This window comes from Gavia stellata, chromosome Z (genome assembly GCF_030936135.1).
Source record: "Gavia stellata isolate bGavSte3 chromosome Z, bGavSte3.hap2, whole genome shotgun sequence".
Lineage (NCBI taxonomy): Eukaryota > Metazoa > Chordata > Aves > Gaviiformes > Gaviidae > Gavia > Gavia stellata.
The window spans coordinates 85,892,990-85,914,331 of NC_082637.1; the positions used below are offsets into that span (position 1 = coordinate 85,892,990).

Consider the following 21,342-nt stretch of genomic DNA (forward strand, 5'->3'; position numbering starts at 1 on the left):
CATTTGTTCTTCCACCTGAGCAGCTGGGAAATGGACTGTACGTTTTATTCTTCTGTAGAACTGGTTATTGTTGCAGCATGGCAACAGGAAAGGATTTGCTAAAATTATCTCCACTATTTGTATTTCATTGATTAACTTTTGGAACATCAAAAGGGGTTGGAGACAAGAACTTACAATGATCAAGCTATAGAAATGTCACTGCACTGGAAATGGTGAACTACCCAAACCCCCTTACATCTTTGCAGCAGCGCTGGTGTTTGAGTGTTCTTCTGTGATAAATGAGGTGAGATGATAGGTAAATATGGCTAAACAAACACAGAGCAAGGACATGAGGTACGATTTCTTAGAAAGCAATCTCAGTTGGATGACTGAGAACAATGTTCACCAGATTGTCAGAATTAGTAGAACCAACAATCCCTGAGCATAATGGCATAAATCAGTTCAAGGATTTTGCTGTCTGAAAAGCTCGCAGTGAAGCACAGCCTAGTCAGGACTACAAGGGCATGTAATTTGAATGTTTATTGGCATAAGGTGACAAACAGAATCTTGAAAGGGTTTTCAAGCCCATGTAAAAGTTAAGAGAGAAAAGGACATTACAAAAGAACAACCAAATCTTTCCACAAACTGTGGATTATTTTTGCAAATACCATTTTCATCTGTTTAATGTTTTCTTCCTGTGAATGTCCAACAAGTGAATTAATAGTTTTTCTGTGTCCTTTCAACCTACACAGGACAGTTACAATTATATGGTAGGCTTTTCCTGTGTTCTTTTAAGGAAAAGAAACTTTGCCTTTGTTCACATAGCACCAATCACCAAAGAAAAATAAAAAAGGCCATAATAATTACTATAAAATTAATATAATTACATACACTGGACATATTTATAAAATGTCATTCCCTAAGGAAGCATTTAAAGTGCTTACTAAACTAATAATTTTTTTTGAAAACAAGTGGTTAGCATATGCAATGTGCTTTATGATTCATGATAGAAACTATTGTACATTCATGCTATCTAAATCACAGAAAGAAACCTGAAATGATTATTAACTGATGAGACTTACATAAGGGATCCACAAACCACTAATTAAGTATTTGATGGTGAAAATTCAGTCTGCCTGAACAAACTGGTAGGCAAACCCTTGGCTGAGGGGAATCTGCAAAAACAATGACTTCGCAATTGTCTTGTCACTGTATATGGATTTTACCTATCCTAACAACAGACATCTGCAAATTAAGCATATAAATCAACATTATTGTATGAAATCCGTGTGTAGACAATGGAGAGAGATGAGTATGATTGGATAAGGATCAATGAGTCTGTCCTCTCTCCATTGGCTGTCAAGGCAGACTAGAGGCACAAACTTGAATTAGATGCCCTCTAGACAAGAAAAGACAAAATTAATCCCTTATTCACCCCATATAAAAGGACAGAAATAATTACATAACATGCAGAGCTGTAGCTGGTATAATATGTTTGAAGTGGAGAAAATGAAAAAATATTTTGCAAAATGTAATTTTATTATGGGTAGTCTAGGTGTTTATTAGAAAGCAGTAACGTGGGTGTAGATGTGCGTAAGAAATGCTCAGCACATAGGAAAGTGTTTTGATTGTTAACCTCTTAAAGAAAATGCAAAGATCCAAGCAAAACTCTTAAGTATTATGTTTTACTTGAAGGGTTTCCTTACTCATACTACCAGTTCTTTCAAGAGATTTCAACTATTCTGCTTCTTCATTTTGATTCCTATATGGTTTTAAATTCTTAGTTATGCCATATGATGATGAGATGATCATAAGAAGACACAGACTGTTGTAGAGTTACATGTGAATTTACATTCACTTATTTGCATTTTCTCAAACTCTTATACAAATATTGCACAGAATCACAGAACCATTGAAGTTGCAGGGGCATCTTGAGACTGTCTAGTCCAACACCCTGGCTCACACAGGGTCAGCTAGGGCAGGTTACCCAGGACCATGTTCAGTTAGGTTTTGATTATCTCTAAGGATAGCGGCTCCACAACCTCTCTGGACAGCTTGGCCCAGTGTTTGACCACTCCCACAGTAAAAAAGCTGTTTCTTGTGTTCACATGGAATTTCATGTATATTACTTTGTGCCCATTGCCTCTTGTCCTGCCATTGGGCACCACTGAGAAGAGTCTGATTCCCTCTTCGTCACTCCTTCCCATCAGGTATTTAAACACATTGATAAAATCTCCCTGAGCCTCCTCTTCTCCAGGCTGAACGGTGCCAGCTGTCTGAGCCTCTCCTCATAGGAGAGATGCCCCAGTCTATTAATCATCTTCATGGCCCTTTGCTGGACTTGCTTCATGCCTTTGCTGTACTGGTGAGCCCAGAACTGGACCACAGTCAGAACCGCTGAAGGAGATTAATGCATTTCATACAAAAAGATAAGTAGAGATGAACAACAGTATAAAAAGATTCAATACAGATCAGATTTAGCAGTATTGTATGTCAGTCTTTTCTGTGAAGGTATGGAAATCCAAGAAGAAAGCTGCTTTTGCACCACAAAGCTGTTTTTGCACTGCAAAAATAGTGTTTTCTGCTAATCAGTGTGTCCCTTCCGCTCTGATAGTCTAATTCCAAATCTAGCAGTTACATAAATAAGCATACTTCTTTTATAATCAGTCTCTTTTGATTACTTAAGAGAAGAAAATGAGAACAAAATATTTATGTTGAAAAATGTTTATATATACACATATACTGGGACAGAAATATGCTGTATTATGACTTTCAGAGTGATTTGTTTTTTGGCATAGCTAATCAACCACCAAGTCTACTGATTAATATTCTGCATTATTCTTCAGGCTGTTAATTTCTGGTACGTCCTGGTGATGAATGACGAACACACAGAGCGGCGCTATCTGCTTTACTTCCTTTTGAGTTGGGGGCTTCCAGCTTTTATTGTGATCCTGCTGTTAATTATCCTGAGAGGAATCTATCATCACAGCACAGCACAGATTTATGGCCTTGTCTACAGTGATTTGTAAGTTTTCCTTTAAAAAAGCATGAGCTTTGTACTCTCTATATTGTTTTATATTTAATTTGCTTGCATGTAGAGAAGGGGATATGCATACAGCCAAAGGCAGTAAGGGGCAGGGGGTTCCTTGTTTGCTGGAGATGAAGGAAGTGTGTCACCCACATGCAATCCAGCACTTCCCGTGCAATTGGGCTTTTGTCCAGTTTCTCCATGGTTCCATCCTGGGCTAAGCATTGGCAGGGCCACCTCGAGCATGTCTGCTTTGTGGGTAAATTATTTATTCTTTTCTGAGACTGTATGATTGCAGGGTAAAGGATAGAAATGGCTACTGCTGCAGAAGTGATCAGAAGAGCATGTTTTTCTTCCATTTCATTTCTGTGTTTAAAAAAACACAACACCAAACCAAGCCTTAAACCCCCATGTCTTAGATTATTAAATATATTCTCTGCTAAACAATGTTACTATGTTAACATGTCAAATATATTTCCTGAAGTGTTTCTCTTGGAATATTGAATATGTTATATTCCAAACTGTTAGCAGTTTGAGCATTGCTGTAATGCAAATAATTAACACAGCCCTTTCAAAGACATATATAACCTCAGAAAACTGTCCTAATTAAAACAATACATCTTCATAGAACTTGGGACATTTAAGTGGAAAGATAACATAGATAAATATTTTTGTTCTCCTTCCCTATCTCTTTTACTCTGGTCCCTTTTCTGCCAAAGCTTATCTATGATAATAGCTATTCTAGGGTATAAGGCTATTATGCTTATTCACTTTGTGTCATAATTGAATGCTTCATGCACAGGAAAGAGTGAACACACAACTTCTTTTTAAAATAATAGAAGAATGTACAAATTCTTTTCATGAAAACTTCTTACGAGGGTGCTTGCACAGTAGACCCAAAACAGGAGAATGGCCGTCTGTCTTTAATCAAAGAGGAGGATGATACAGTGTGCATTTTTCCATTATAACTGAAAAAAAATCAGTACAGTGTTTTTTTGTCATACAAAGGGAATTACTATGAGAAATTGATAACTGGAATTCGATATCTGTGTGTTTGAGTATATGCATATACATATATATGTGCACTTATAAATATTACTTGTATTACATATATATGTGTATATGTGTACAGTGCATGATAAGCAGGGATACCTGATTTAGATCTAAATGAGCTATCCTGGGTACTACAAGCTGTCTAGCCACGTTAGCCAAGGTTTAGTCCAACATTAATAGACGCCTGCTCTCAACTTGGAAGAGTATCTGAGGTCCACGATAGCAGACCATTTCTGATATTCACACTACATCAGGGAGTTCTGCATAGCTTACCATCCCAAACACATAGATATTTCTTTGCAGAACATGGCAAACAAGAGTATTGTATTTTTTCTTCATGGTAAAATGTTTCTCTGTTCACAGTAAACAGAAGAAATGTGCATAGCATAATCAAATCTTCGGATTGTGATCAGACAGTGGGCTGATGGTATCATTATGCAGTGAACCACAGTTTCACAGTTGTTTTCTTTTTGTGTCCATGTCTCATTCTTTCAAAAACAAGGAAAAATCCCTAAGTAAGTTCTTATAAAATTATTAAGTAGAGGAAAATTACTCAGTCCAACTCATTTGCCCAAATTAAATATAAAACTTTTCCAGCATCGTATTAAAGTGGCCAAATGCCAGAAATCATCCCAAGCCTAGTGAGCATGCAGCTTATTCCAGCTCAGTCAATGTGAACACTGTAAGGAGGTATCTGCAAGGATTTTCATAAATAACATCGATGCTAATTCCTAATTTGAAGAGCACTTTAGAAGTTGCTCTTAATTATACAAAGAGGACTTTCAAAGGCAGAATGTAGGAAAGAGGACAGATTGAACTACATCACTTGGTTTGTTTTCTCCAAACCAGGATGTAGTAGTAGAAAAAGTAACAAGGAGATTTCCAAAGTCAAGGTCATTACATACTAACTTCAGAATCAGCCTCAGAAATAGTTTGAGAACAATGGTGTGCTGCTAGGGAGCTCATTTCATGTGAGAGCTGGAAGACTGGTTAAAGTATTAAAAGCAGTGAAGCCTGTTATCTTAGATCTCTCCTACGTGATCACTCCTTCAGGCAACTCATTTTTGCATTACTGTGGTGTCTGACCAACTGTTTTCTTCCCAGCCAGAATGCCATGGGCACAATTAATAGCCAACGGGACAGCTATGCTGAATGAACTTCATTTTATGCTTTTCCTGAACAAAAAATTATTTGAGCTGTGTTGGATTTTGTGCTTCAGAGGAAGTATTATGATAGGGTCTTCCTTCAGATATGACAAATTCTACACACAAATGCATATATTTTGTACAGTTACTCCCATAACATACCACAGTGTAAAACTAACAGGCTCCTATGGTGATAACAGTAGTATACGTATTGGTGATTATTTTCATATTTAGCAGAGTTTATGTGTGGTGTGAATACTGCACTCTTTGGCATGTGAATTTTTTTATGATACTGGTAAATTTGTCTGTATCAATGCCACCAGGTAGCGTAATTTTTTAGAGATCGTAGCTCAATGATGTGTGAAAGAGCCAACTGCCAAAGAAAGGGCTCTTTTGCTCCCCCCTTTGCTAATTTCTACGTTGCTCAGCTGAACAGGTGAAAGGCTGTTTGAATAGGACTTGAAAAGTTGGCAATGAAAGGTGTATCAGCATTAACTTAAGTGAAGGAAGTAGTGAGATGGGTATTTGCCTAGGATGGGTTTGAATGGTGGAGGAGCAGTCTATCTGGATATCTGTGAAGAAAAATGTAGAGGTTCTATGAATATCTGATACAATACCTTTACTAAGGAAAGTAATAAGACTTGATCCTCTCTTAAAAATATGCATTAGTTCTCATGTATTCTTTTAAAAAAGAATAATAGGTTACTTCAGATGCAGGTGTCTATAACTGCACCTCTGCTTAATTTCTGTGTGTAATAACCATTGGCTCAATCATGTCATGAAACTTCAGAGTGGGAGTATTCTGTGTGCCGCTGACTTGTAGAAGGGCCTTGGATAGGCATCTGCCATCTATCCTGTTTTTTGCTTTTTGTGTTATGGTAAAAAGTCTTACATGAAGGTTATTCAGTATTTGTAAATGAAATCTCTAATACGTGTCAAAAATTTCAAGTATATTGTCTGCCCGGGTCTCTAGTAACCACGCTCTAAAATGTGTAACCTTGCTTAAGAATGGCCATGATGGCTGAGGCATTAGTGTTTTTTAATGATAAGAGGCAGGTGTCAGCTCATTTCAGTTGGCTAATAACTGAAATTTGAATTAAATAGATTGTTCAAAATCACTCTAAAAAAAGTATGTTATCCTTCTATATTTCTGACTTTTTATGTTGTACAGACAATTTTCCAACCCCTGTTAGAATTTGCTTGAATCTCTGTCTAAAATATCTTCTAAAGACGTAATTTCTACCATTGAGGTACATGCTGTTTTAAAAAAGTATTTCCTTTTGTCATTTCTTATTACATTGAATGTCACCATGACTTTGTGTTGTGACATAAGTAGAGACCTCAGGATAACCTTTCTTTTCCATTTGCTTTGTTGTTTTTTTTATCTCCCATCTGATTGCCTCTTTCAGGGTTATAGACCAAACCTATAATCTGTGTTTCTTTACAGGAGTTGTTAATGTTCTTGCACACTTTAACACCCTTCTTCTCCTTTTGAGAAGAATTTTTCTTGTTGAATAAGAAGAACTTATGAACAGATGAGTGCACAACAAGACAAGAGTTCAGCTTAAAATCAAATTCCAAAGCTCAGTGCAATTCCCAATCTTCAGACAGTTCAACATTTGCTGTTATCCTGGTATATACTGCTAGCCAGTCATGGCCTCATTTCTAAATAGATTTTTAGCTAATGTTCTCAGAGTGCATTTAATCTTAGCAATATGTTTAAACTGAGTAGTATATTTCTAATAGGTCTCTTAAAGTATAAAGACACAGTTCACCTGTATGGTGGAAAACATTTGGAGGCAAATTGAAACTGTAGATATTGGCAAAGAGAGATGTGAAGTGCAGTTAAGAGGTGAAGAGAGGAATGTGAAGGATTACATAAAATCTAGCTCCCACCAGTTTCATCCCGGTCTCGTTGGTGGTTGCTTTGAAAAGAAATGTCAGCCATATACGCCTCGCGTGTTTATTTAGAGGGATTGCGTCCGAGGCGGTTTACAGACTGCAGACAGTCCTTCTGGAAACCAGTGCAGATATAGATATAAAACCTCAGATTGGTGAATGACTAGAGACTAGCAACAATTCAATCATCTTTTATGGAAGAAGCTGGGTTTGGGTTCATGACACATTATAACTCTCTTACACTTACAAAGCAACAATGCAAGCAAAAGAACTTCTAAAATGGGCATCCTTGACACTAAAGTAGATTTCTAATTTCTTATGTAACCTTGAAAATTTAATCGTCCACACTTGCATATAAGTAAAAATTTCAGTACCCTTTGAAGTCAGTGGAACCACACCCATTTGCATGGTTTTGCCTTAACTCTTCTGTTTCTGAGATGAGAGACCAGAATTATTTAATTACAAGTATCAGCTTTTGTTCACAAACGTGAGTTTAAAGGTCAATTATGCTACATTTAGTGGACTTGTACCCAAGAGATTGTCCAGAGGTATAATAGATGTTAGACAAAAAATGTTCTACTCTAAAATTGGCCAGAATCACAGCTCAGTGGAGCTTGAACTTCTAGCTCACTTGGGTGGTTTGAAAACTGTTACCTACAATAGCATTAAAGTATGTTTTTTATAAACTTGAGAAGTACTCTTATTGCAGCTTTGAGCTTTGAATCTGACTTTGAAACTGAACTCCCATAAGAAGGCCAAAGTACTGTTTTTATTAGAGTATAAACTAAAACAAGTAACCTTTAAAACAGAGAAAACTGGGAAGTGATTAGACATGACAGAATACAAATTTTTACATTTATAAACAAATACTTTCTTGCCCACTGTGTCCTTGCAAAAGCTGGTCAAGCTGGTTTTCAAGCATGACTTTAGTCAAGCTTTAGCCTAGCTTTTTTAATTGAACCAAACTACGCAGTTTCCTCTAGTTCCCAGAACGGGTTTTTTCAGTCATTTCTGAGACCTGGCTGTCTGCTCCTTGCATTTTTAAAAGCTCTTTTCCCTCTGACAATCCCTCCAGTTTTTTGGAAGTGTCTCTTTTGTTAGCAGGATCATTTATTAGCCAAAGGGAAGAATGATCTCCCCTCTACATCAGGAGGTCCCACCTGATTCATTCATTTCCCTCTTTAAAATGCCCTGTGGCAAACAAACTGAGCATAGATGAACCACATGTACCATTACAATACTTTAAAATTATAGAAGTATCCATGTATTTGGTTTCAGTGATAGTGGTATGATAACATCTCACAGCAGAAAAAGGCTAAGCTGAATGTTCTCGCAAATATATCTTCTTTGTATCGTATCATCTGCCATGATGATATGTATGAGAAATAATGAGAAAAGATTATCCAGCAAAATTCCTTTCTAGAAAAAACCAAAGACATCTATCTCCTTTACAGTCTAGCCCAAGACAGAGGTTTTTCCAGCAAAGTCATTGGATCTGTGACTGTGCAGCCACATCCAGGGGACAGGAGAACACAAGGCCACAGAAAGCTGGAAATAATGAACTTTTTTCTGTGACTAAGAGTTACAACTCTTCCTGTTACTCACATTGCAGTTTCTCTGAATCAAGCTGTTATGCATGGGCACAGCACAGGGCACAAATTAATGTCTAGGAGCCATCGCCAACATTATCTGGAAAAGAAACTTCACAGAAAATGCATTCCAGTACCAAGTGCGTAGCCATGGGTCAAGGGCACTTTGTATATCCTCACATGAGAGGGAGTCAGACCTGGATTTCAGACAAAACAAGCAGTGCAGTTGATGTCTGAATGCTTGGTTTCCTTGAGCGAGTCATGCCCTGCTGGGTTGCAACCCAAACCAGTGATAAAATAGAAGCAGCATGGAGATAACTCATGCTCTGAGATAGTAAGTCTTCATCGTTGGTTTGTTTAACACCAGTATGCTGAGAGCTGTACAATGCACGAAATTAGAGATAGTGTATGCTTCCAAAGCTACTCCAACGTGGTGAAGCACAAATGCTAGCAGGGTAGCAGGGTTCATATCACTTGCGAGTATAATGAAGAAGTGGAAGGCTTGAAAGAAGCAAAAACCTGTAAATGATTATGCCCTGCTTGTATATTTGGTGTTACACAAAGTGCATAAAAGTTGAGCGTGATGAGAAATGTTTACTTTAAAGTCTTGCCTGGACTGGAAGTTTGAATGATAAGGCTTATCAAAGATTTCTTAAATAAGTAAGTTCTAACTCATAGGGATAGGTGGGAGGATGGGGACAGTCTAGGCTCAGGGCTCAGACTGAACCGAAACATAAGTCATAATAATTCGTGATGTGTTAGTCTGAGTACTTCTCCAAGGTTCATTTGTTTTGGTGCTGTTGTAAGGATAAAATCTTCCTGAAGCAGATTTCCAGACACTACTTTTTGTTAAGTTTTATTTCAAGGGCTACAATCCCACAACTTCTAATTATTTACTGCCTGCGCTTACGAGGAGGACCCCATAAGCCTTAATTATTTGTTACAGATAGAGCCATGCTTTCTCTCTAACCGAACACCTGCCGGGCTGGTGCACTGACACATAAACCCAGTCAGCCAAAATACTTTGGGTCTCACCAAGTTGCATGACTGTTTCACTGCTGGCATGCAATCTGGGCACAGATCCCTGGCTTGCTAGCTGTTCCCTAAAATGGAGCCCTGCTTTCTTAAACCCAAGGACTTGTGCCACTACCAGTACAGGAATGTTTTAGCTTGAGCGAGCTGATTTCTATCCAAGTATTTGGATGAAGTCTCATGTCCCCCTTCCCGCATTACTTAAAAAGCGCTGAATTTAGTCCTGAGTCTTAGAAAAATATGCTTGAAACATCAGACTTTTACAGGCAGGAATAGCTAAGAAAATAGCTAAGAATAGTCAGAAAAAGCATTCAGGGATTTTAGTTGAACTGTCAAACGTGCTAAGAGGAAGACGTTTGTATCACGAATGGAAGTGGAATTCCCATCCCGTAATGCCTGAGCCTTGCTTTATATTCTGTGTGGACTTGGAAGTGTCTCCCCACATGGTCCTCTCCCTCCAGCTTGTGCTTCCTGTTATCCCAGTTTTCCCACTTCCTTTCTCCTCAGTTCACTGGCAAATCATCTAGGATTTCAAAGCTTTTGCAAACTGCTGTTGCTAGACCTCAGTGCAGAATGATGCTTGGACATCTGGATGCGAGGCCGAATGCTGCGCTGTCGTGGTTTAACCCCAGCTGGCAACGAAGCACCACATAGCCACTTGCTCGCTCACTCCCCCCAGGTGGGATGGGGGAGAGAATCCGAAGAGTAAGAGTGAGAAAACTCGTGGGTTGAGATAAACACAGTTCAACAGGTAAAGCAAAAGCTGCACACACAGGCAAAGCAAAACAAGGAATTCATTCAGTACTCCCCATGGGCGGGCAGGTGTTCAGCCATCTCCAGGAGAGCAGGGCTCCATCACGTGGAACGGTTACTTGGGAAGACAAACGCCATCACTCCAAATGTCCCCCCCTTCCTTCTTCTTCCCCCTAGTTTATATGCTGAGCATGTCATCATATGGTATGGAATATCCCTTTGGTCAGGTGGGGTCAGCTGTCCCGGCTCTGTCCCCTCCCAACTTCCCGTGCACCCCCAACCTCCTCGCTGGTGGGGTGGGGTGAGGCTTTGACTCTGTGCAAGCCCTGCTCAGCAGTAACCAGAACATCCCTGCTTTATCACCACTGTTTTCAGCACAAATCCAAAACACAGCCCCATACTAGCTACTATGAAGAAAATTAGCTCTAACCCAGCCAAAACCAGCACATGCGCAAACCACTCAGCTGAAGCAGTGGGGGGAAAAAAGCCTGAATTTTTCACTGTCTGATTTCTCAGCATTCGCTGTTTTGCCCTTCTCGGCAGGGCAAATGAGCCCATGCTGAGCTCTGTGCTACTATAGGAGAAGTGTGTCTGATGAACCAGAGCTACTTGAGTTGTGTCCACACTGCACCACAATATAGACATTCCCATGTATGTGTATATATTCTGGACAAATTACCCTACTTCCTTGACCTACAGCAACAGTTAAGAGAGTGCAGAGTTTGGCCTTTTTGTATTCTGTGCTTGTGCTCTATTACTCCTCTATTATTTCCAGTGAAGCTGCCTAATGTGCTACCCACTGCTAAGGATTATTTAAAAATATCTCACTGCTAAATGTGATGGATTTAATTAGCTTTTATTTATCCCTCATTACCAACATATGTTTTCAGTGGAGGAAAATAGTTGGGGGCGGGGGCAGGGGGTTGAGTGCTTTTTATATCTTGGCAAATGTTTACTGTTAATGTTAAGCAAATGTTAGCACATCAGAAACAGACATCATTACTGTGTTGTGCTTTTAAAGCGTTAAAATAAAGATAAATCCTGGCTGATTTGAGTGATGGAATTTTGAAAAATGAGTGGAGAAAAATAATTGTTATTAAGGTAAAATTCCTAACCAGTGTTAAGTTCTGACAAATCACAGTAGTTTTAATGGGTTGCAAGGATAGGTTGTTACAGGTGAAAGTTGCACCCACAAGTGACCTTGGGGTCTGAGCCTTCAAACAGGTTCAGATGAGGGGACATTTGTGCCCAAGCAAAACTCCAGAGGCTTCTCTGAAGCCTGTGTAGTACTATGGCAAAAGTAACAGACAACATCTGCAGGATGAAGGCTTGCACCCCTGCCACTGACAGCTTTTAAAAGCTTCATATTTCCTTTCAGGCTGTGTAAGAAATTAGCAAGATAGTCCCTCCTACTTTATGATCTTTAATTAGCAGAATACCGCCTACTGCTACTAAAAGAGCTCATTCTCAGTTTATCTGTTTTTCAACAGTTTAGAAAAGCCTTCATCTGATATGCTAGAATAGAGCAGAAAATGCTAAAATAAGCAGTAGTGAGATCAATACCAGCAACTGGCTCTGACTGGTTCATTGACACTGGCATGCTGTTTATAACAAGTATGTATATCTAACCTCTTGTATTTGATCTTCCTAAAGACAGTAGAAAAAAAATTAGTTTTTTTTTTTTTAACTTCACCACAGGACTGTTCTGCAATGGGTCAATTTTGTGCTCACATTTTAGTTGTGTGAAGTACATGGACGTTGACTGTATTTAGTGCAGCGAGCTGTGCTTTGGAAGGCAAACTCTTGTCTCCACGATGTAACAGCACCAGTAATTAAAAGTGTATCTCACGGAACTGTGCTAAGGTACATCTGAGAAAAAGGAACGCAGCTTTAGTAGGTTGATTTGTATTAGTAGTATTAAATTTAATTGTCGGTATGGCTCATATAGAACCAGTATGTCTAACAGAGAGGCTGCAATAGAAGCAGTTGTGGTGCGTGCTTATCCTGGGCATTTACTATGTCAGAACAAAACATGCAGATTAAAGAGAGTGTATGTGCTAAATACTGTTTTGAAGTGGGAAGAAAAGGTCTGCATAACATTTTGTTATTCTTCATTCCAAAGGGCAGGACCATGAGCCTCATTTATGTTTGACAGTTCACACATAGAAACATCTCCTTTTTCAGCTAAATATATATTAAAATCCTTAGTTTAAAGAATGGAAAGAAAAAGTAAGCTAATTAGGAGTGTCTGCATTTTCTTTCATGTGAGAAACTGAAACAAATATTAAACAGTAAAAACCCAAAAAAACCCCACAATAATAGAACATTGTTTCAAAGCCATTGAAAATGGCTGATACACAGGAGGAAGAAGCCTTAGATGTAAACAGGAGACAGATAATTAACTGAAATCAGACATATAACTCCTTATATAATTTTTAAATGGAAGTGTTAGCAAGAACCCTGCTCTTAAAGATTTCAAGCAGGTTTCTACCAGCTTATTTTCCTGGTTAAATGCTGAAGGCTACAAGTCTTCTGGGACTTCTGGGTCGATCTGCCTGGGGACTCCAGAGCTTTCAGTGCCTTGGAAGCCGAAACTGTATTAATGCAGTGCTTCTGCTAGGTCCTCGATGCTTCTGCTTTGGTAATTGGTGCTTCCTTAGTATTTACTTTCACAGGAGGTGGGGGGAAAAAAAAAAAGGAAAAAAAAGTAGGTATAAAATTGTTCAGAGAAATTTCCAGAGGATGGTATAATGAGAAGACTGAAACACAGTGGGCCATGTTCTAAAATAACAGCAGATGACATTTTGGGTTCTCATTATAAAAAAGCACTGCTTAGGCATTCTTTCCCCCCGCCACCCCCACCCCCCCCCCCACCCCCCCTTTTCCCAACTGTTTAGCTCCACAGTAACAGCAGCAGTAGAGAAAAACAAGGAAATTCTTTTTTGCTTTATTATGCAATAGGTCTGGTTTATTGACAAGACTGTTGTTGCACACACTGACTCAAACTGACTCTTCTGAGGATCCCGTTCTTTGCTGTTTCAAAACAGCATCTTGGCACTTCTTCATTCTTTGTTCGTGGTGGACTGGATTTTCCCCACTGTTTTCTATCATTGGTAGTTACTCTGTGAGTACCTCCATTAATGAATATGGTGCTACTCATAATGAATTTTGACATGTGAGTAAAGGTGCTATAGTGTCAAATTTCTAGCAGCAATTCCTACTGATGTAGAGTTGTCTTTCAAAAAATTGTTGGGACAATCTGTCCAAAAGTGAACAACAATGAGCAAGCCTTGGCTTGATTTCTGGCAATTGTAATTTCTGCTGCTTTCTGAGTTTGCATTTCTTAACCAAAATGGTCTAACTGTGTTTTCGTTACTTTTTTCCACTCCTTCTTCCCCTCTTCCCTTCAGTCTCTTTCCTCTTTCTTTTGCTGCATAGAGGAAAGAAACTAAAAGAAAACTAAATAATGCCGAAGGGTTGACCACCACATTATCACTCTATAAAATCTGGAAAAACTGTTGTTAAACATTTTGCATTTCATTTGAAGCTTACATCTAGTAAAAGAATTAATTTTCCCATGTTGAATTAGATATGAAAAAAAAAGGTATGGGCCTGTCTCTGAGCTAATCTGCATGAGATATAAACTGATTTAAATTCATCAAACACAAACGCAGCTTTGATTGTTGTTCATACCGAACAATAACCACAGCAGCAGTACAGGCAGTAAGAGATTTCTTGGGTTGTTCATTTTCCCATCATCCCGACGACGAGACAGAGGCCAAGTACAGCACTGAATCAAAGTGGGTCAGTCTAGCTGTGTTGTGCTTTGGGCAGTCGTATTTGGTTGCAGAAGTCTCAAAATGTACTTATACAGGCGGGTGACGTGTTTCACAGCTGTACTGTACTCTTTGGGTCAGCTTTTACGGTTCATCTGAGATTTGCTTGCTTTGACCCAGAAGCAGATGGTGTTTGGTGTTCCAGAGAAAATCCCCTATTTCCTCTTGAGGAAAAGTGATTAAACAAAAGCAGAAGTAACATTATGGTGTAATCTTTGAGCTGCAGCTATAGGGAAAGCACTCACCTTTTTAATTTTTTTTCCAAAATAATTCCATAGGTATATACAAGCTTAATCAACTGTTTTGCTGAAATTATAGGGTGAAAAGAGTTTTTTCCCTGATTCTAGTTCTTGCACCCCATCTCTTAGGTAAGAAGAGCAAATTGAACCAGGAACCTTTTACATTTAGACTTCAAAATTTGTGTAGTTGTCACCACGGATCAATACCACATCTAAATGTAGGATAACCTGTGAAACAGCTGGTGGAACATTGTGGCCATGGGTTTGTGAAGAACTTGCACAACATACAGAGAATAAGATTCCTTGCAAAGGTACACAAAAGTGTAAGATGAACTTGTAGCTCCAACCAGACAGGTATTTTGGGGGCAGAGGCTCAGTGTTTGCGCAGGGGCTGTTCCACATCTTTGCTAGGTGCCCCATCTCCCCCAGGGAGCCACGCTGGCTTCGGGATGCTCGGCTGCAAGAAGCAGCTTATCTGGAAGACTGTTTCTGCAGCATGCCGATGCTGGCTAACAAAGCACAGCCTTGTAAAACCCTGTTAATGAGCAGCTGGTGGAGCCAGTAACACTCAGCCTTCAACAAGTGGCAATTTGTCATCCCGGGGCTAACAGACGTGGAAGTGGTGCCAACCGTGCTCCTTGCCGGAGGTGGCTGTGTGTTGTGGGACAGCCGCTGGAGGGGATGTGAGCTCCTCGGGCATTGCCCTGGGCATTTGCTCAGCAGCAACGCCCGGAGCCAAGAGCTGAGATTTGCTGGGCGCATATCTGCAGTTTCACCATCTGGAAAAGGCAGATACAGCGCTTTCGATAAGGGGCATGGGGGTGCAGGCTCGCTGCTCTGCAGGCTCACATATTTAGGTTTTTCAGACTGCTTGTGAGGAAAGAAACCAGTACTTCCTCCAGAGCAGTAAAGCCGCGAGTTTCCGCTCTGCACAGTGTCCTGCACATGCTGTACTGAGATCTGCGTCTGTTTGCAAAGCAGAGGGGGGAAAAAAAAACCACCCTGAAAACCGCAAACAAACAAAATTCTACATATTGCAAAAGTCTCTGTTAACATCCAAAGCTGGAGATTCTCTGGCTGCGTTGTTTGGAGGCGAGAATTGAGGCAAAGTTTTAAAAAAACCTCACTAATATGAGGAAGGGTTGCCTGTGGTTCACTTATCAGCAAGAACGTTTATTTATGTTAGTGTTCTTCCCTTATCAGTGGCAGCACCGACATGAGCTTGTGGTAGAAGTTCAGCAAACACTGTACTGTTCAAGTTAAAGAAAGAGATGCTGGTTTTATTACATTTCTAATTTGTTTCACCTGACATTTCCTTAGCCTTCCTAAATGTCTTATCTTACCGGTAGAAAGCCTACTTATTTTTAGCAAATTTACTTTTTAAATTACAAAAAGGATTTTTTTCACAACTAGCAGCAACAGGAACTGACATTTAAGTAGCTTCAGATACAAATCATGCGGAGAGAAGTGTAATATTTACAACTGTTGTGTCTCTCATCTTAAATTTCAGAGATGCTTTACACATAACAGATTATTCTTTGGGACTGGAATCCACTAATATGAGAAGACTTTCTGCTTTGTAAAATATAACTGCAGCAGAGTGCCAGTTTTTGAAAAACTTCTGTAATCATCATGCACTCTTTAATTTCATTAGTCAGTATTTAGGACACAATTGCTTGGATTTAGGACCCAATTCTTACGGCTGGGTACATTTTTTTATGGAAAGAAATAGGCAAAATATTTCTAGCAAGAGCATGTACATGTGTAAATATCACTTTAAAAATCTTAAACTGTCTAGTTAGAAATTTCCAGTGTGTGATGAATACATTTCCAAGATTTTTGCTGATAGAACCAGAATTTGAGCTATTTTATAATGCTGTACTGCCACTCGATTTAAGGAAATCAGAGTTCGCTTTAAAATTTGATACAGCACATGAAGTTTGGCCAACGTGGGTTAAGCATGCAGTGTGTTTGCATGTCATCAAAAAAAAAAAGTAGCAGGGATTTTCCAAAGAATATAGGAGGGCTGATGGGCAACCACATCCTGCCAAGGCGATGTCAGCGGGATGTGGGCTGTGTCATGCCCCTTTGAAAGCTCCAGCAACAAGGTTTGACTCAGTTACAACCCAGTGCTGCTTTCACCTTACCATAAGGTCGTTTATTGGAGTTACCTGATGCAAATATAAATCAGATAGCTCTCTCCTGGTTGTTTTGAGCTACAATTCTGTTGCAGAGCAGAAAAAAAAATAAAATCTATTTCCTGAGAGGAACCTCTTGCTAAAAGAAACCCTTGCATACCGGAAAGTCATCAAGATATGAAGCCATGCTACGTTTCAGTCAGCCTCCGCTGCTTGAACAACCTCTCTGGCCTGCCAAGTGTAATTTAGAGTACCCTAAGGCGGCTGTAATTTATGCTGACCAGTGTGAAATTGTTCTTCCCTGCTCAGTCCTGTAGAAAAATCAGCCTAGCTGGAGGGAAGGTCCTTGCTCAGTGTGCTCATACGAAGGTTTCTGAAGCACTGAATCATGAAAGGAGACATACTGTGTCTTCCTGAGTCACGATACCACGGTGCTTGCCTTCTGGCGTTCGATTCACCCAAGCCATGTCACTTCTTTTAAAACTTGCTGTGGGCCTGAGGATATGAATTATGAATTGTGAATTAGCTCATTATGAATAATGAGCTGTTAGAAATGCAGAGTTTATCTGACCATTAGTGCTTAGCTTCACTACAGCTGCCATGGCCTTTTGAGTCTTATTTTTATCAAGGCGCCCATGGCCTTGTGTAGTGATGCTGGAAGCCTGATGTTTGTTTTTATCAAACCATGTTTTTACACTTTTGGATGAGGCATGCATAGCATTTAGAAAAACAATGTTATGATCATAAACTTTATTATCATTATCATCATCATAATTACGTAATAATAATGTATTTTTAAAAGAATGGAAACTATTGCTTCCTTTTAACACAGGTCATTATGCAGCTGCAGTATATTATTTTATTAAGACCTATTTTTTTCTATAGTGGCTGGCGTTTTCTGCTTCAGACGAAGATGCTCAAACACTGCTTTCAGTTTCTGAAACAGCACAGACATAAGCATTCACTTCTGCTGGCTGGGAAATTATGACATCCAAATTTGGAAAAAGACCAGTTTATGTTTAGGCCTTCATTTATGTATTTTCTTATTTTAACTACTGAAATATGACTATCACAGTATGAGCTTAGTCTGATGAATCAGTATTTCAACATACTTCATTAGCTGATTTTAATTTATACATAAACACTGTAATAAGACTGTAAGGAGATACATTCCCCTAATCATCATTGGGTTTTCTGTAGAAGTTTGATCTTACTACTGTAAGCCAAGACAAAGAAAATAAATACTGGTGTACCAATTTTTAGGACCAATTTGAAATACTATAAAGGGCCTTGTTTCTCTCCAACTGTTAGGTATCCACTGTCACCTTATATATCCACCATCACCCAAAATTAGCTATTTCACTAGGCCTCCTAGAATTGAGGAGGTTACTACTTGTCACTTTTGAAAATGTTTTGAATTATAAAATGATGCCTTAAATTCCAAACATTCATGCTAAATAAAAGAGCTCCAAGGACTGATAACTGGCCCAAAGGTTAAGAGACAGAGACTCATGCTCATTCACATTTGTTAGACATCTCTCCCCCAGCCGAAACTACATAGCACTTGGTCCTGTATCTGCTCTGGTCTCTGCAAAGAGTCTTCACAGCAACCAGGGAGTGGTTTTATAACACAAAACTGAGGGTATGTATGGTGTGCCCTCACAGATGGCATGTGGACATCTTTGGGAGCCTTAAGACCTGGAGTAGGGTTGGAGTAGTGTTGACAGACTGTAGAGGATGGAAGGAGTCAAATCTGATGTAGTTTCATCAGTAATGACTTTTTTAATTCAGTCTGCCTCTGCATGGACATTGTTTTGAAAATACCTAGTTGGAACGATGCAAAACAGAGTTAGGCATTTTGGAAGGTAAGAGGATACATGCTTGACCATAGATCCCTAGATCTTCATTTGCCTGTCTGGATGTCCCCCGCTAAGTCAGTATTGATTGAGGATGGGAATTTTTCCTAGATTCTTGTTTCTCCTTCTCACTTACTCGAGCAGACATATTGTGCCAACATTGGACTAACATTTGGTTGAAAAATGTTGTTTCAAGCTATATTTACATGTAAATGCATCCATAGAGAGCGAGAAACCTGATTGTCTAAGCATTCTCCTGGCAACTGTAATCTCCTATATTGTACTTTCTGACCTGGCACTAATATCTTCAAAATCCTTGTAAAAACTATTTTACATCACTAAGTTTTCTTTCTATGCTGCAAATTGGAAACTGTAATCTTTATAGCCTATGCTTAATATGTAGTAAGTATAGATGACAGAAGCATTACTATCGTTTGCATGCCATGTTGTTACTGAGAGCACACCTGAAACCAATGGTTGCTTTCTGAAGGCTTAGGGAAAAAAAAGTAATGCTTGGGATGCTTCTATGCCTATGGTATTGCAAGGTGGTTTGCCCTTTGCAAAAAGAAAAAAAAAAATCTTTGCTAATGGTTGTTTTAGAATTCTCTTATTTGTGTCTTATGCGTATCTTTAGAGAGAGATTGTCTAACCAGTAGCAGGATGCAAGACATATTCGCGGTGAGAGTAGATTTTTTTGTAAACATTATTTTTGAGTACTAGATAAAGTAAACACTGCATTGTTAGATTGGAGCTATACGTGTGGTTTTCAACCTTGGGCATTGGAAGGATTACTCTTCTATTATGCGTTTTGGATTGTGCAATATTTGAGTGGGTTATGGATATAAATGAGCTTGCTTATCATCAGAGGCATTGGCAGGCAACATCCTAATAAAATACCAAATAGGATGTAAATAAAATACATGCTAGGCATGTTCTCTGGATGTGTGCATGTGCATAGTTTGCAGTTATTGGTAACAATGGGAAGGGAAGGGTAAAAGGGAGAAAGGAAGGAGAAAGGAAAGGCAAGGTGAATCAAGGAAAGAAAAGGAGTAGAATTAAGAAAATAACTACAGTGGAAAAAAGAAATATCAGCTGATCTTCTCTATTTCCTATTTTGGGCTTGACTCTGTGGATTGCCTAGGAAATGTTTAATAAGTGTTCACCAGAAGAGAAAGCTTTAACTACATTAGAACTGAACCTCAGGAGCTTCATTGGAAAGAATGGTTCAAACACAGAAATAAGAGCTGCCTAACATCTTTAATTGTAAAGCACGTGCTTTAGGTATTTTTATATTTTTTTCCCCAAGTATTAATTTCTGGGCTTGATAGTACCTTGCTAGTTTGTGTCTGGATCCTCTTTTCAGGGACCTAGCCCTGATCCTTGTGGAGCTGCTAAATACAGCAAATCCCTTCTGTGACAACTCTGATAGCCATCAGCCAGTCTTGGTCTAGTTTAAGCCCCTCAGCTTGTGTTTTCCAGCAAGAAAAATATGTTACAACATGGAGAAAGTATTCTGCTTTTGCTTTTTGCCTACTCGTAGATTGCCAGTTCCTTTGCCTACCTGTAGTTTGCCAATACATGTCCCTTCTCTTTAGGAAAAGGAACCAAAACCAAACAAAACAAAACCAATGAAAACAATTTTTTTCAGTCTGTTCAGAGTGGAACACATTTATAAGACCTCTGGTAGCCTTAACAGCTCTACTATGAACTTTTTTCATTTAATTCATGGTTTTGAAATGTGCCAAAACCAGACACAGCTTGCTACTGTGGTTTTTGTAATGCTGACTGGAGCAGAACTGTTACTTCATATGTGTTGCAGCATATACTGCTGTTCATACATCCAAGTATGACATGTACCTTTTTGGAACAGCATAAAGTTACGACTCATGTTCTGCTTAATGTGATGCACAGTAATTTCCAGATTCCTTTCTGCAGGATTAAGAACTAGCCAGTGAGTGTGGTAGGTGTCTAGCAGGTTTTTCATTTGCTTTCCTTGTATTGCATCCTGCTGTGTAATTCAGATAGTGCCAAAAGTTTCCAAGTGCATTTATAAACCAAACCTGTAACCTCATGAAAGAACAAGATCAAGTTTATCTGATGTAGTCTGTTGTCCAGAAAAGCATTTTGATTTTTGCTTTTTAGCTCTTCATGAGCTGAATGTTTTATTGTGTCTCATATTTGTTCAGTTTCTGATCATTGGAGCAATGTTAGCACGTACCTAGTCATCTCAAATTTCCCTATATATTCCAAGACATATTGAAAAAGACTGCCAACAGACTAACTACATTCTCAGATAAATTTTTCAGAATTCTTAGATGAAACTTCTCAAGGAATCATTGCTTTAAATTATCCTTCAAATATTGTTCAACATCTTCCTTGGTTACTAATGGACTGGAAAATATTACATTTGCCTCATATGATACAAGCCTGGGATAAAGGAGTTTCCATTCAAATTTACCACAGCACAAAGCTGGGAAAGAAGTACATTGAATGTTGGTTATAATTCATAATGTTATTGACATCTGAGATCTGTTCTGAAAAAGTAGTATGGTATTCAGTGGGGACATGTGGAAAGAATTTTATCTTGCCAAGAATAATTAGCTATGCAAAAATAGGGTGGGGAATAACTGGCTGCTTACCAGTTCTTCACAAAAAGACCTTGTGCATATTGTGGGTGATAAACCAAGCATGAGTCAACAACTTTGTGCTACGGCACAAAAGGTGGTATTTGTCTATATATAAAGCAACTTAGTCTTAAGGACACATAAAGTCCTTCTGCTGTAGTCATGCACTGA

General features: G+C 39.0%; 1 protein-coding gene across 1 annotated transcript in view; it reads left to right on the plus strand.

The window, feature by feature from the left end:
- Positions 1 to 21,342, plus strand: part of ADGRV1 (adhesion G protein-coupled receptor V1) — a 295,225-nt gene that overhangs the window by 202,777 nt on the left and 71,106 nt on the right. The window contains exon 87 of the mRNA XM_059834045.1: positions 2,826 to 3,004. Coding sequence (XP_059690028.1) covers positions 2,826 to 3,004 — 179 coding nt within the window. The remainder of the gene's footprint in view (positions 1 to 2,825; positions 3,005 to 21,342) is intronic.